Source organism: Sus scrofa, chromosome 1 (genome assembly GCF_054392235.1).
Source record: "Sus scrofa isolate SSC_HxYL_T2T_F1_AM1 chromosome 1, Sscrofa_HxYL_maternal_Yorkshire_Landrace_v2.0, whole genome shotgun sequence".
Classification (NCBI taxonomy): Eukaryota; Metazoa; Chordata; class Mammalia; order Artiodactyla; family Suidae; genus Sus; species Sus scrofa.
This window is the reverse complement of record NC_139383.1, coordinates 131,873,209-131,890,644: the sequence shown is the minus strand read 5'-3', so window position 1 is coordinate 131,890,644 and position 17,436 is coordinate 131,873,209. Positions and strand designations below refer to the sequence as shown.

The 17,436-nt window shown below is 37.8% G+C and overlaps 2 protein-coding genes across 25 annotated transcripts in view; one reads left to right on the top strand and one right to left on the bottom strand.

The window, feature by feature from the left end:
• Nucleotides 1-12,243, bottom strand: part of COPS2 (COP9 signalosome subunit 2) — a 32,042-nt gene extending 19,799 nt beyond the window's left edge. Inside the window, exon 1 of one of the 2 annotated variants that reach the window (NM_001105301.1) lies at nucleotides 12,178-12,243. In NM_001105301.1, the coding sequence (NP_001098771.1) occupies nucleotides 12,178-12,231 (54 nt within the window). In that variant the 5' untranslated portion in view covers nucleotides 12,232-12,243. The remainder of the gene's footprint in view (nucleotides 1-12,177) is intronic. The other variant, XM_021072083.2, reaches the window with a different exon arrangement.
• A 192-nt stretch (nucleotides 12,244-12,435) lies between these two features.
• GALK2 (galactokinase 2) overlaps nucleotides 12,436-17,436 on the top strand; it is a 254,112-nt gene continuing 249,111 nt past the window's right edge. For all 23 annotated transcript variants that reach the window (XM_084970528.1, XM_084970577.1, XM_084970565.1 and 20 more), the window contains exon 1: nucleotides 12,436-12,670. In XM_084970528.1, coding sequence (XP_084826654.1) covers nucleotides 12,651-12,670 — 20 coding nt within the window. In that variant the 5' untranslated portion in view covers nucleotides 12,436-12,650. The remainder of the gene's footprint in view (nucleotides 12,671-17,436) is intronic.

Here is a 17,436-nt window from a genome sequence, read left to right as displayed (position 1 = left end):
GTTAAACTATTTTGGAGGTATTTCAGAAAAATTCTGTACAGTCTCACAAAGGCACATGAAAGAAAGTATATTGAATGTAGTGTTAGGAAGCTCAAAAACATATATAAACATGAGATGAATTTTTCCTATGACCAGTAGATGCAGGGGAGTGTTTGATGTTAGCATAAAACAAATTTTATGGGACCAGTGACTTTGCAATGTGCGCCCTCTGGAGGATAATCATTTCCTTGTGTGAAGCACTGGCACTCAGTCCTACAGATTTTAGATCAGGAATTCAGTTATGCTCAACATATGAAAAAACTTTGGAACACTTCTCTTGAGGATGAGCTCAAATTCTGAGTAGTGAGTAAATGTCATAATTATTCATTCACTTCTTAATGCTGTAATTTAGGTTTGACTAAAATAAAACTAATTAAACTAAAATCAAATGATGCTGTGACAGTTACGGCTTCTGAACTAGTTTGAAAGATAAATGGGAGTTTGCCTGGTGGACACAAGTAGAAAGGGGAAAGACAGCAGCTGACATGAAACAGCATAATAGGAGGAAACTAAAAGCAGTCATACTGTTGGAACATAAAAAGTCCTTACTGATTCTCCTTGAACATAAATCCCAAATCCATCCACATTTCCCCATCTCCCTTGTCACCACCCTAGCCTGCCAAGCTATCTTCATCTCTCCAGACTCTAATAACCTTCCCATTCTCCCTCTTAACATTTAAATTCCAATCTTCTTGTGGTAAGCAGCCAAAACAATCTTCATAAAATGTAAACTATCTCATTCCTCTTTTCAAAAGTTGTTTCCCATTGATCTTAACAGGTTTAAAAATCAACAAGATTTGACTCTTGACCATACACCCAACCATATTTCTTATGAAGATTTCCCTTGTTCACTTTGCTGCAGCCACTCTGGACTTACCTCAAAAAAGGCTAAACTCTTTCTCACCTTTACATGCCTTTTTTTTTTCTTTCTACCCCTCTTCATCCCAGCGTATCATAACAGCCTAGAAGTGTCACCTCCTCAAGGAAGACTTGGAATAAAGAATCATAGCCGTAAGACCTACTCTACACCTTTGGAAATTAGCTCTTCTCTAGTAACTATTCAATAATACACAGGACTAGCTAGCCGAACCAGAAAATGACTTTTCTGCTACCCAAATTTTTAAAATGCACCTCTAAAAATTTAGAGGTAAAATCCTCTTGATTAACAGCTATCATCCCCTAAACAAAACGAAAAGACAACCCACAGAATGGAAGAAAATACTTGCAAATGAAGAGACTGACAAGGGATCAATCTCCAAAATTTATAAACACCTTCTGCATCTCAATACCAAAAAAACAAACAACCCCATCAAAAAATGGACAGAAGATTTGAACAGACAATTCTCCAAAGAAGACATACAGATGGCCAAAAAAAACACATGAAAAGATGTTCAACATCACTCATTACAGAAATGCAAATCAAAACCCCTATGAGGTACCACCTTACACCGGCCAGAATGGCCATCATCAAAGAATCTATGTAAATGCTGGAGAGGGTATGGAGAAAAGGGAACCCTATTACACTGTTGGTGGCAATGTAAATTGGTGCAACCACTGTGGAAAACAGTGCAGAGACTCCTCAGAAAACTGAAAATAGAATTACCATTTGATTCAGCCACCCAACTTCTGGGTATCTATCCAGAGAAAAACCATGACTCAAAAAGATACATGTACTCCAATATTCATCGCAGCACTATATATAATAGCTAAGACATGGAAACATCCCAAATATCCATCAACAGAGCAGTGGAGCAAGAAGATTTGGTACATATACACAATGGAATATTACTCGGTCATTAAAAGGAATGAAATAAAGGCATTTTTAGCAACATGGATGGACCTAGAAATTATTACACTAAGTGAAGTCAGACAGTGAGACACCAACATCATACGCTATCACTTACATGTGGAATCTAAAAAAGGGACACAATGAACGTTTTTGCAGAACAGAAACTGACTCACAGATTTTGAAAAACTTGTGGTTTCCAAATGAGACAAGTTGGGGGGTGGGGGGATGTGCTGGGGGTGTGGGATGGAAATGCTATAATTTGGCTGTGATGATCATCGTACAACTATAAATGTAATAAAATTCATTGAGTAATAAAAAAAATCTATCACCATGTCTAAGAATCTAGATTCTTACTCAAAGCCCATTTATTTCTAGTTTCATAGCCCATAACAGATTAGTGAAAAAGTATCTAGGCCAGGATATAAGAAGTAAGTAGAAGCTAAGAGGTACACATGAGTAGAACATGGATTGCCAGAAGGTTAACTTCAATTACTGGAAATTATTGGACTGATTATAACACTGCTGAAGATAGAAATCTTTACACCTCTTACCATGTCTAAATGTCTCTTGTACTGGCTGGCTCCAGATTAATGATATTTCCAAACTCTAAATAAACTCCCCCAATCACTACAAATGAGATAAGACTTAATCCAGCCCTCAACTTTTTGTGAATGTATTCTTTTGGTGTTTCACATAACATGGGTTAAGAAGTGAAATGTGTGTAGTTTTTTTTGGTATAATTGCAATTTAATTCTTAGGTGTAACTACTGAAATGTATAAATACAGGAGATTTGGCACAATGGGCATGTTACTGATTGGCTTCTTATAATTGGCAAGTCTCTTGTTATGATCTGCAACACTATATTGCAGCCTCCAGGACATCACTAACCTGCCATGTGCAGCTCAGGCTATTACACCATTAATCCAAACTGTGCACTACAGCAAAGTATACTTTAGTTATTACATAGGCATGACTTTTTAAACTGAACATATTTTGAAAAGTCTTTAGAATAACTCTGTTGTGTAGGTATCTATTACTTATACTTAATGATAAAGATCTTTAGTATAAACCAGCAATTAAATGTTGCTCAAACAAAGGCAAATTAAGTCTTTTCCCTCAAGCTATGCATGGTCAGAGACAGATATGCAAATGAAATACCAATATAACACAATAAAAGCAAGAAGAGACACATACTAGGAACAGTGGCAGTTCAGAAAAGGAGTAATCAACTACACTTACATGAGTCAAAAGAAGGAAAAGTTATCTGAACCAGATCTAAAAATATGAATAGACGTTCTGAAGAACAAGGAAAGGCACTGGAAACAAAACAATTAACATATGCAAAAGCATGGAAGCTTAACATGGCCTTGTATATCTGCCATAGTCTGATTGGGCTGAAGCACAGGATTTTGAGTAGAGCTGTTAAGGCAAAAAATGGTATCAGAGGAAGAAAACTATACAATGTGCAAGGAGTTTAGCTCAAATGGAGACCCACTAAAAGATCTTATAAGGAAATAATTAGATTTGTGTTTTAGGAAGAATACTCGGGTAGCAATGGAGTAGTCCATTGGATACTCTTACAATAGTCTGGCCAAGACATGATGAAGTCCTGATTCCGTTCAAACAGTAGAATAGGGAGTTAAGGAAGGGGATAGAATAACTATATGCAATGTTAAGGATATAGAATTAAAAAAACCCACCACATGGGCACAAGAAAGAGGGAAAAGTCATCTCTAATGACTACCACTGACTTGGTTACACACAATGTCATTGGTTAAAATAGGGAATATAGGAGACGTATTATTGCTAAACTGATTCGTTTATGTCAGATGAAGAGGAGATAACTATAATTTATAATAGCATAAACAAAATGTTTTAAATAGATAAATAGAAATTTAACCTATAGATTAAGAATGCTTTAAAAAACAAAGAATTTATGGAGTTCCCATCGTGGCTTAGAGGAAATGAAATCTGACTAGCATCCATGAGGATGCAGGTCTGATCCCTGCCTCGTTCAGTGGGTTAAGGACCTGGCATTACATTAGCTGTGGTGTAGGTCGCAGATGCGGCTCGGATCTGGCATTGCTGTGGCTGTGGTGTAGGCCAGAGGCTACAGCTCTGATTTGACCCTAGCCTGGGAACCTCCATGTGCCTCGAGAACGCCTCTAAAAAAAAAAAAAAAAAAAAAAGAAAGAAAGAAAGCAAAGAATTTAAGCAATATATGAAGAAGAATCAAGCACTGGAACAGTGTTAAAACCCACTAAAATTCATAGTAGTTCCAATCTATTTATATAAACTCATGTCCTGACATCTTCCCAAAACAATCTGTTACCCATCCACACTGCCCAAATCTATTTATGTCAAGCAGTTTAAAAATCTCTGCTTTGGCATATATTTTCTCTGCTAGGAATTCTATACCACTTCCCCACCCAACTAACTCCCCACTTGTCTCCTATGATGCTCCCCATCACAAACACTCTTGGAAAAGGTATTCATCATGGCTTACCTTGTTATTCTTTCTCCAACGCTTCTTAGCAAAATAAATTTTCTCCTTGGACATGCTTCTACATAACAAGCATGTCTCGGACAAGGAGTCTTACGTGTATATTGTTCCCATCTCCCCTCACCAGCCCCACCATGAGCTCAAAAGCAGGAAATTTCTTTTACTCATCTTGATATCCCCAGAACCTGGTATATTACAAAATGCTCAATAAGTGACTGTTTTAATTGAAATGAGAAGTGGGTGAATGCTCCAAAAATAACACAACACACAGCAGGCAGGGGCAATTTTACTCTATGTTAAAATGTAACTCAGTTCCATAGTTATCTACTTACTCCTTATCTCTTGACAATAAAGGTCTTGAGAAATGTGCTCAAGGAAAACAAGACTCACCACTAATGATGCTTCCCAAGCTTTGCCCATGTCTAGACATCTATATTATTAGATGCTGGGGCATCTAGCACAAAGCCTCATTATCCTTAAGGGCTAGGTATAATCCAAGTCCTAGGTAGCCATTTGTGGTTCAGCCATTCATAAAATTATCCAAACTTTTAAAAATTTCACTCAAATTAATGGGACCTAATTTGTCTATGGTATAAATTATAACATTCATTTATCTGTCCTAAATGTTCAGTCTTCAAAACAAATTTTCTAACAAGATATCATTAAAGTCATTAGACTTGGGCTCTAGTTTTGCCTCGTTCACTAATTTGTTGTGTAAATTAGGTAAGTCACTCACAATAGGATGTTTCAGTTTCTCTCCTGTCAATTATGGAGGATGAACCCTATAGGAAGTCTAATTCTTGCTGAGGTCCATGTGTTAATTTTGGGATATAAAATAAGTGCACAAATTTACTCTGTGGATACTCATAGTTTACAGATTTACATAACGGGTGAAAAGCCTTAAGTTTACCTTACTATCACATAAGAGCTGTCTCCCATTACTTATGGGAGATCTTATAATGACATTCTTAGTTATCCTTGCTTGAACCTCTGATTTCATTATACAGGGTACACCTATGAGGTAATGCAATAGGCCTTTTTGAAAATATACCCAAACTTATATTCTAAACCAATGTTTTTCTTTAAAGCAGTAACTTTAAGAGGTTGTAATTTATTCCAATTATACTGACATAGATTATTAAGTAGCACTTTTGAAATTCTTAAGAAAACTAACTTCATTAGTACCAACCTAAAAGAGCATCTTCCAGTTTGATGGTCCAACTTATTTATCAAACCTAACTCACACAATTTTGACACCTATGAAATGGAGAAAACATAGCTATAATTGCCTTTAAAAAAAAAAAAAAAAAAGCTTCATTGTTTCTAAGAGGAAAAAAACAGGCCAAATTCTTGTCAAAGGAGAACTGGTTAAATAAAGTATGGTAAATCCACACACAATCAATGTAGCTATAAAAAAAATTAAGTTCTCTGCATTCTTCTATAGAACAGTCTCTAAGATTAAAAAACAAAGTATAAAACAATACATGTAATATGCCATATCCTGATTAAAAAAAAAAGAGGGTGATAAAAATGTGTGTTTGGTTACCTATGGAGAGGAATGGGAAGAGGGCAAATGGGGAACAAAAATGGAAAGGAAATCTTATCTTAACATTTCACGTTTGTGAGCCATGTGCATGTACTACCTATTTTAAAAGCTAGATGCTTCAGGTTCTGAAGAACTCTAAAAAATTTTGAGCAATGACAAAATCACTCTTTGGTCCTCCAAAATCAAAGTAGGATTTTTTCCTTTTCTTTTCTTTCTTTCTTTTTTTTTTTAACAGCCCACACCTGCAGGATATGCAAGTTCCCAGGTTGGTGTCAAATTAGAAATGAAGCTGCCTGCCTTCATTTCCAATGCAATGCGGGATATGAGCCACATCTGTGACCTATACTGCAGCCTGAGGCAACACTGGATCCCTAACCCACTGAGCAAGGCCAGGGATCGAACCAGCATCCTCAAAGACACTATGTCAGTTTCCTAACCTGATGAGCCATAATGATAACGCCAAAAGTAAGATTTCTGTTCATCATTTGTACCCTGAAACCCATACTCTCTGCCACCAGCAATAAAAAGTAATATAGCTTGACTGAGAAAGGTCTGCACGAAATAAAAACATTTTAAAATTTTCTTGACATTCTTCACATTTTCCAGATATTTTCCCTATATTTTTCCCATCCAGCAAAATAAGAAAATCTCATTCCCACTCAACAAAATCATAATACGGATCACATATTTATAGTGGACAAGTGTTCAATATGGGCATAGCAAAGACAGATAACTCTTCCTCTCCTGTGTATGGGTTTTCAATTACAGTGCTCCTCCCACAAAGAAGAGCAAGCAACCTATCCTCCCTCTCTACAGTGAGTGAGTGGTTCACAGAAGGCCACAAAGGCCTAAGTTGAATCGTAAAGTCCTTCCTAGGGTTTAACTTAGCCCTAGCAAGGAAGACTTTTTTGCCTTTGCCATTACAATACTAGCAAGATAACACTTTACATCTTGTGACATGTACTCCTATTCCTTCCACCCAAGAGTCCTGACTAATACAATTTATCAAGTTTTCCCTATCACTGAATATTCTTTAGAAAAATGGTGTGAGATGCTGACAGAGCATACCAACACATGAATGTATCACAATTTATCTACTATTATTATTAGTTAATCCAACTATTATTAATACCTATTAGTATCTGCATTATTAGTATTAACAGTGCTCATACTAATGATAATTTAGGAAGTGTTTAACATTATTTACAATTAAACATGTCACATTTCTTTTATTTTTTTGTCTTTTTGCCATTTCTTCGGTTGCACCCACAGCATTTGGAGGTTCCCAGGCTAGGGGTCTAATCGGAGCTGTAGCCGTCGGCCTACGCCAGAGCCACAGCAACGCGGGATCCGAGCCACGTCTTCAATCTACACCACAGCTCACGGCAACGCCGGATTGTTAACCCCCTGTGCAAGGCCAGGGATCGAACCCGCAACCTCATGGTTCCTAGTCGGATTCGTTAACCACTGAGCCACGACACGAACTCAAAACATGTCACGTTTCTTTTAAAAGCCTCAACTATATAATCAAATTTCATCTTTGTTAAGACTACATGCAGAATTCCAAATGTGTGCAGAGCACAGAAAACACTGGCCAAGGCCACAAAAAGTATTTTGTTTGAAAATCTATTCTTAAAGATCCCCAAGATTTTGTCTCCAAAGCTCTAAGTGACAACAGTCTCAGAATAAAATAACCCGTAACCTCCAAGATCCTTATATGCACAATGAATGACAAGTGAGTCTTACTTTTTGCCCCATCCTATATTTATCTACTACTTTTTCAAAGTATATACTCTATTCACATAAATTCAAAAGCCTTTTCAAAAAATAGAAGTTAGTGTTTTGTTTAAAACCATGTTTTAAGGTTCTTTATAACATGACATCATTTGTCTGATCTTGTTAAAATGATGACAAATAAGAGATTCTGTAAGATATCCTGCAGCTAAGACTCTCCTCTCTCCCCTTTCAAAGAAGACAAAAGGGAAGTAAATTTCTAGGGCATTAAAAAAGACTACTAAGACAAGAATAATAATACTGGAGTTCCTGTCGTGGCTAAATGTTTAACAAATTCGACTAGGAACCATGAGGTTGCAGGTTCGATCCCTGGCCTTGCTCAGCGGGTTAAGGATTCGGCGTTGCTGTGGCTGTGGTGTAGGCCGGTGGCTACAACTCCGATTCAACCCCTAGCCTGGGAACCTCCATACATTCAAGCACTAATCATAATTATAAGCCTGACTAGGTGACTAAGATGAAGCTTACAGCTTGGTAATATATTTGAACAGGTGCACTTAGTCTACCTTTTCAACTATTTTTTTTTTTTTAATTCTTTTTTGGCCATACCCATGCATATGAACGCTCCAAAGGCCAGGCATCAAATCCTAGCCATCACTGCAACCTATGCTACAGCTGCTGCAACGCATGATCCTTAACCCACTGTGCCAGGCTGGGGATTGAACCCATACCACCAAAGAGACAATGCTGGGTTATTAACCCACTGTGCCATAGTAGGAAGTTCCTCAATGATTTTTTTTTTTTTACTTGTAATACATTTAAGTACAAATATACAATGCCCTACCTATAACAGGGAACTACTAAAGAATTATTTTTAGTATGAAGTCAGTTTGTCTTAAATTCTTTATAAAAAGATTATTAAAAGTACTAATCAATTTCATGCTAGAATGGCTGGATTATGGAATTACAATACATTTAACTTACCAATGGCCTTATTAATGAATGGCACATCAGTTATTCATTAACACTATTAGTATATAGTATATTAATGAATGGCACTACAGTTATTATTAATTGTTACTATTAACACCATTAGCATATAAATCTGTAAAATTATCATTGAATTAAAAGACATTTACTGTACCATTTTCCACTTCTCCATTCACTGCTTATTGAGGCTACATTTATGCCTGTTTTAGTCTCAAATAAAAATAGCAAAGATCTTAGAAATAAGAAGTTAAGAATACTGAATTTGCTGCTGCTGCTTTTTTTTTTTTTAGGGCAGAGCGTGCAGCGTATGTAAGTTCCCGGATGAAGGATCGAATTGGAGCTGCAGCTGCCAGCCTATACCAGAGCCAGGTGGGATTTGAGCTGTGTCTGTGACCTACACCACAGCTCACAGTACTGCCGCATTCTGAAACCACTTAGCGAGGCCAGGCAAACCTGCATCATCATGGATACTAGTCGGGTAACAAAATCCTTGAGCCACAACAGGAATTCCTGTTTCTTCTTCTTCTTCTTCTTCTTTTTTTGTTTTTTAGGGCCACACCTTTGGCATGTGTTCCCTGGCTGGGGGGCTGAATTGGAGCTACAACTGCTGGCCTATACCACAGCCACAGCACCTCAGCAACTTGGGATCCAAGCCTCGTCTGTGACCTGCACCACAGCTCACTCCAACGCTAGATCCTTAATCCACTGAGTAAGCCCAGGGACTCTCGTCCTCACGGTTTCTAGTCAGGTTCGTTACTGCTGAGCCATGATGGGAACTCTCCTGTTTCTTCTTCTTCTTTTTTTTTTTAACCAACTCAGTTCTCTCTTCTTTTAGCTCCTGGGCACAAACGATTATTTACTTTCTTGGATTAAAAAAGCACAGTCTTAGAAACATTTTTACTTTTTCCAGTGGTATCTTATCTATATCTACTGTACTGGGCAAGAACAAGAAGTGATTTAGGGTATTAAAATTTATCAACAGACAACTTATGAAATATATACCAAATCCTTTAGTTAGGATACTCATGGTTCTTGTTAAGATTTTCATTAAAATGAGGTGATGGCAAATATTCCGACAAACATTAAAAAAAAAAAAGTTTCCCTAAAATAGCAAGTCAATTCTGTTGACTCTTAAATCCTAAGCAAACATAAACGACCCAGACCAAAAAAACCACTAAAACAGGAGTTCCTCTCATGGTTCAGCAGAAACAAATCTGACTAGTAACCATGAGGTTTCGGGTTCAATCCCTGGAATGGATCAGTGGGTTAAGGATCCAGCATTGCCAGGAGCTGTGGTGTAGGTTGTAGACGTGGCTGGGATACTGCGTTGCTGTGTCTGTGGCTCCGCTCTGATTAGACCCTTAGCGTGGGAACCTCCAAATGCCGAGAGTGCGGCCCTAAAGAGCAAAAAAAAAAAAAAAGGTACAAAAACAAAAAAGCACTTCTCTTTTGGCAACATATAAACATGACATGGCAACCAGCCCCTTTAATCTTTTTTTTTTTAAATATACAATGGCTTAAGAAAATTACATTAGTAAAAAAATAATATATATGCTAATGAGATATGAGGGGAAGAGAGGACTATTTAACAGAATGTTGGGAGAACTTTTATTTAATCATGTGATAGTTAAAATCTTACTTTTTTGGTTAAGAGATAAAAAAAGTTAAAACAATTGCATGTTCAATTTTATACTGTACATGTAGTGTAGGCCCTTAAGGAATGGAGAAACAGAGCCAAGTTAAATCATGTATGTTTAATTAAAATCTCTGCAAAAATGAACTGACTACTTCATGAGATGGATTTTTTTTTTTTTTTTAAGGGCTGCACCCATGGCATATGGAGGTTCCCAGGCTGAGGGTCAAATGGGAGCTGTAGCTGCCAGCCTACAGAAACTCAGGATCCCAGCCGTGTTGGCAACCTACATCACAGTGGATCCTTAACCCACTGAAGGAGGCCAGGGATCGCTCCTGTGTCCTCAGGCATGCTAGTCAGATTCATTTCCACTGAGCCATGAGAGGAACTCCCGGAGAGGTTCTTACTGCCATTCCTTCATTACAGTCTCACCGATGATCTTCAAGTTAATCAAAGTATTAATAAATCATGTATTCAAAAAACTATTGCTTAGAAAAGAGATAAGCACAAACATTCAAAAACAAACTAAAACCACAGACATAATTAAAAACACTTTCATAGTTAAAAAAATGCCTGTAATATAAACATGTAATAAATAAAAATGCTGAAGTTACAAGCAACATTCTTAATGGACTTCAGGCACTGCCTAAAACTGGCCTGTTTGCACAAACTAAAATCTAAGGCAGAAATCATAACTACCAGCATAACTCTACGTTTAACTTTAAGAATTACCAAAACCTCTACTACAAATTTTAGGTAATAGCAAGCATCTCCTTCCTCTCCCCCTTCCAAATGTGTTTTCTTCTTAAAGGGAAAGTATTGCAAATGCCTATAAAAAGATTTACACTACTTCAAAACGATATATTAACATCTTGAGACTCTGGCCTTATGGGCCAGACTTCCCTAAGTATCTATTTCATAATTTTTTGATAATGCAGGCATCACCATAATATACAAGAATCATGCAGAAAAACGTCCCCCAAATAAAAAGCAAAGCCAAGGTGATGCTAATTCTTGGTCGAGATCATTTTTCTTAGTTCCCACACAGATAATATTTTTGATTATCAACTTGAAATACCCCATAGTGAATTAAAAAAAATCACCCCGTAAATCCGTTCATAAATTAAACCTTGAATCTTTAAAAACAACCATTCAGCAACATAAATTCGTTTATTTCTCCACTGTTGATACTTTTAACTTTGAATATTGGGAAATTTCTAAATAAAGAAAAAAGCCATTGGGTCAACCCCCTTATACCCCTTCCCCTCCCTGCCCCCAAAAGCCTCAAACAAAAAGCAAAACCTCCTGCCCAACTGTTTTCTTAAAACAAAACAAGTAGCTAAACTATTATTTTTAAGCTAGCCTTGCTCTCAATTCTCCACTGCACCTTCACCTTAAACCAAAACGCACCCTGGACAAGACTAACCTAAGCTCTGTTTACAGGAGGCTCAGAGTGGTGTTTGGCTGTCAGGCCTGGGAGTAGTAAGGCCCCTAGTTTTCGGACCCTTCCCCTAGCATTTCGCATTCGCTCACTTCAAGTGTGAATTAGAGGGGCCGAGAATGCTGAGCCCAAAAGGGCAGAGCCGGGGCCTAAACCGCTGCATGGTCCCCAAGGCGGCTTGCGCGGGAGGCAGGAAGGAGGAGACACCGATAACCGGACGCCGGAGGTCAGGAGTGCCCATGTAAACCGAGTTGGCGCTCGGACTTGGGAACACAACGCTCGGGACCCTCTTCACTGCCTCCTTTACCTTCCCCTCCCCCATGCGGGAGAAGCAGGGCCCCGGCCCGGTGCGCGAAGTGGGAGGAGGTAAACTCGTCCTGTCACTGCTCCGGGAGAGGCTGGAAGGAGCACATGTTCTACGGGGAGAAGCGGCGGTCGCCCCTGCCTCGGCCTCTAAAGCAAGAAACCACTTCCAACCCCAGAGTTCTGTCCCCTGCGCCTCACCAAGTCGTAGTCCTCCTCATCATCGCACATGAAATCATCCTCCATGTCAGACATCTTGGCTGGGAGGGGGGAGGGGGAGGGGAAATTGGCGACAACCTCCTCCCACAATCCTCCGCGGTTCAGTGGCGTCACTCCCAGCCTCTCCTTTCCTTCCCGTCGCTCTTAGAGGAGCTGAATGTTTCCTCCCGGAACAAATTAGCTCCGTTTAGAGAGGATTCGCTACGACGCCAAAAGCTAGTGCACCGTCCCCCTCTTCCTGCGAGACGGTTGGTGCCTTAGCAAGTAAACCTAGCAACTAGGGAATCGAAGAGTACTGAAGGACTTAGGAAGCCTTCTGCTCACAAGGAGCGGTTTTCAGCCTCCTGGGCAAGGGAACAGTCTCCTTCCTTGCCTGGGACTCTGGAACCATTTCTTTTTGGTGAAAGTAAGAGGCAGCTTGGGATCAAAAACCTTTCACGGAGAAAAATCCCGACATGCCCATCCCATGTGACAGGTAGTATTTTTTTTTTTTTTGCCATGTTTGTCGTCGTGCATTTAACTCACACATTTTGGTCCTGGGATGTTGGGAGACCTTTCAGCAACATGGTTTACACGTAATGTTTGTTATATCTGTAGTCGACAAAACGGTTCTGTGGCTATCTCAAATTAGTTAAGCATTAATCAGTTGAGGTACCTTAGGTCTTATTCAGTTGTTCAGCAAATTATGAACTGACCTTTACTGCCTGTGGGACCGAATTAAGGTAAAAGCTAAGGACTTTTTAAAAAAATGCATTATTGTTACACACCATCGTTAGTAGAATTCGAAATAAAGAAATGAAATAAGGGAAAAAACTGCTTTTCAAATAACGCTTTACTTACAAACTTCCAGTTCTGTTCACTTGAATCCATAAATTTTATATAGCACAGATAAAATTTCGGATTCTTTTTGCACCTAGTTATGTAACCGCATAGCAAAATGTATGCAATATATTGTTGACAATGATTATTTTATTTTTTTCCCTCCTTCCCTCCCTCCCTTCTTTTTTCTTTTTTTAATTTTATGGCCGCACCCTCAGCATATGGAAGTGCCTGGGCTAGGGATTGAATCTCAGCCTCAGCTGAGACCAACTCCACAGCTGCAGTAAAGCTGGATCCTTTTAACTCACCGTGCCAGGTTGGGGACCCAAATCACACCTCTGCAACAATCAGAGCCACTTAAGTGAGATTCTTAACTCACTGCCTACAGCAGGAACTCCAACGATGACTTTTTAAATTGTGGAATAATAGTCCCTTCATTGAATGTACCAATGCACCATAACTTACTTAAACATGCTATTATTGCTACACATTTTGAATATTGTAACAATAACACTGTTTTAAATTCTGGAGTTATTATTTTTGTCATTGTTCTTTCTTAAGAAAAAGTCCAAGAAGAGGAATTGCAGGATGGACTTTTTAGTAATCATTTAATTTACCATGTTTGGGGTCATAGTTCTTCAGAGTACTTATAACAATAATGCTGTCTACTTATACACAAAGTTTTTCCTTAGTAGTCTTCTCCTCGCAACATTTTATAATAAGAAAGTTCAAACTTACAGAAAAATTTAAAGAAATAGTCCAGTGAACATGTGTGTACCCACTGTCAGCTTTATTTGTATGTGTTAAATATTCTCAGAATCAGTTGAAAAATGCACACATCACTCTTAAATGCAGCTATGTGTATTTCCTAAAAATAAGGACATTCTCTTATCACAATATAATTATTACAGTAGGAGATTTAATAATTCCCTGCTATCATCAGATACCCAGTCAATGTTCAGAACCCCCTTATTAAACATAGACTTTAAGAATTCAAAGTCTTTATTTTTTATTTTTTTAAAGTTTTATTGAAGTATAGTTGATTTATTTATTTATTTTATTTTATTTATTTATTTTTTTTTGTCTTTTTGCTACTTATTTGGGCCGCTCCCACGGCATATGGAGGTTCCCAGGCTAGGGGTCGAATCAGAGCTGTAGCCACCGGCCTACGCCAGAGCCACAGCAACGCGGGATCCGAGCCGCGTCTGCGACCTACACCACAGCTCACGGCAACGCCAGATCGTTAACCCACTGAGCAAGGGCAGGGACCGAACCCGCAACCTCATGGTTCCTAGTCGGATTCGTTAACCACTGCGCCACGATGGGAACTCCTAGTTTAGTTGATTTATAATGTGATAATTTCTGTGGTACAACAAAGTGATTCAGTTATACATATATACACATCCATTCTTTTTCAGATTCTTTTCTCATATAGATTATCACAGAATATTGGTTAAAAGTTCCCTGGGTTATATAACAGATCCCCATTGGTCAGTCATTCCATATACCACAGTGTGCATATGCCCCCAGTCCATTCCTTTTCCTCAAAGAGCTTTTAATGATATCAATTTAGAGTCCAAGGCTTTCGAAGCATGGCAGTTTGATTATGACTTCCCAAATCCCACACCAGAGATTCTGATTCAGTGGGTCTGGGGTAGAGCTCAGGAATTTGTACTTATAACCTTAAAATAAAATTTAAAAATCTCCACATAACTCTCGTGATTATGCATCTTTTGTCTGGGACAGTTTGGCTGAGTCCTGTTGTCCGGAATAATAATTATCAGCACCCATCACTGTAAAAGTCTGGATGATAAATCACGTGGTTATTCTACAGTAACCCATAAATCTTCGGAAAAGAAAATAGAATCCCAAAGTGACTATCAGAGATACATAGTTTTTGCTTTTTAGCCAGCATAGCAGTTTTGTAATTATCTATTAACCACGTGCAGACTGATCACATGTAAAAAACTTCATGTTGATGTACTTTGAATCTATTTATTTAATTTGCTGCCTTTTAATGTAATCTCTTGCTTCTACAATGGGGAAAGAATTATTCAGAAAGTTAGTGAATAGGAGCACTATGAAAAATGCAGCTGAATTTTGAGCGTAATATCCTTTGCAACCTCCAAATTTCACAAATGTAGTCTGGAAATTTGCTGAGCAAAAGTTTTCAGTGTTTAGCATATGGCTTAGGGACACAAATTCTAATGCATATTTCTTGAATAAATAGACGCATTTATCAATCTTTGTGCAGGCCATGCCCTTATATATATCTACACATAAAAATCTTTAAAAAAATTTTATTATAGTTTATTTCCAGTGTTCTGTCAATTTATGCTGTACAGCAAAGTGACCCAGTCATGCATGTGTATATATTCTTTTTCTCACATTATCCTCCATTATGTTCCATCACAAGTGACTAGATAAGAGTTCCCTGTGCTATACAGCTCAAAATCTTTATTTGTCCTTAAAAGCCATTTAAATATCATCTGATTCACATAGCCTATCCTAAATACTTTGCACAACTATGCTGTTCTCTTTTTCTTGACATCAATTTCACTCAATGGTTAAATCATTAAATTTTTTTAATTTTAACAGGGTATGTTAATATGACATGGTGCCCTTGTACAAAGTGGATCCTGTGTTTTTTAAAATATTTTTTAAAAACTAAGGTATAGTTTAGCAGCTTTATTGAGGTACATTAAACTGCAAACACTTAAAATGCACAGTTTTATGAATTTTGACATATGTATGCACCTGTGAAACCATCATTACAACCAAGATAATGAACATACTGCTCATCACTGCAGAGCTTCCCTCATTGCCCCTTGACAATCCATCTTCTCCTCCCTTCACTTTTCCCATGCAACCACTGACTTCTTCTTTGTCATTAGAGATTAGTTTACATTTCCTGAAATTTAGTATAAATGAATACTAAATTCATACAATATATATTCTCTTTTGTGTGACTTCACTCAGTATAAGTATTTTGAGGTTCATCCATGTTGTTGCATGTATCAAGTGATTGTTTCTTTTTATTACTGAATGTTCCTTTTTATGGATATACCACAATCCATTCACTTGGTGATGGATTTCTGAAGGGTGGTTTTTTTTTTTTTTTTGAGTTTTTCCCCCGTTTTTGGCTAAGATAAATAAAACTGCTAAGAACATTTGTGTACAAGTTTTTGTGTGAGCATATGTTTCACTTCTCTTGAGTAACATGGTAGATAGACTCTAAGGTAGTCTCCTCATGATACATGTGCTTATATAATCTTTTCCCCTTTAAATGTGAGTGGGATTTGTGACTTGCTTTTTTCCCCATCCCCCAGCTTTATTGAATTATAAATGTGACTTGCTTCTAACTATTAAGATAGAGCAAGTTTGGAGTTCCCTGTTGGCCTAATGGTTAAGGATCTGGCATTGTCTCTGCTGTGGCTCAGGTTCAGTCCACGGCCTGGAAGCTTCTGCGTGTGTGAGTGTGGCCAAAAAAAAAAAAAAAAAGGCGAAGGTGATATTCATGATTATATGTATACCTTTATGTTATACAAGATTGTGAACCCATCCTGATTGGGGAAGGACTCTATCTGCCTTGCTGACTTTTCAAGTGACCATTTTGTAAAAGACCATATGGCAAGGGGCCAAGGGTAGTATCTGGCCAAAAACTACCAAGAAACTGGCCTTTAGCCTGATAATCCATAAGGAATTAAAGCTGCTGGCTCAATGGCTTCTCCAACTGAGGTTTAGATAAGACTTGTGAGACCCTAAAGCAGATGACACAGCTGAGCTTGCCCTTACTCCTGAACTGCAGAAACTGAGATAATCAATGTGTATTATTTTATAATGCTTCATTTGTGATAGTATTACTGCACAGCAATACCATGTAACAGACATGAATACAGATACATACCTAGTAATGGTGGGATTATAAAGTATGTGTATATTTAACTCTTTCAAAAACTCTCAAATTGTTTTCCTAAGTTTTTGCTGTTTTGCTTATCCACCAGCAGTGTATATAAGTTCTAGCTGTACCACATTCTTGTCAACACACAGTGTGGTCTATTGTTTTAATTTTAGCCATTCTGGCAGGAGTATAGTGGTATAGCATTGTGGTTTTAATTTGCATTTCCTTAATGACTAATGTTGAACATCTTTTCATGTGCTTATTTGTTATCAGTGTATCTTTTTTGGTTAATTATCTCTTTAGTCCTTTTGCCCATTTGTAATACTGGGTTATTTGTCTTACTGCCATTGATCTGTAAGTGTCTTTTATGCTTTTTTTTTGTATTTAAAGAATATTTCCCACACTCAAGAGCACTAATATTTTTTCATGTTTTCTTCCAGAAGTTTTATGTAGTTTTAACTCTTAAATTTAGGTCGATGACCTAGTTGGAGTCTAATTTTTATATGTAGTGTGAGATAAAT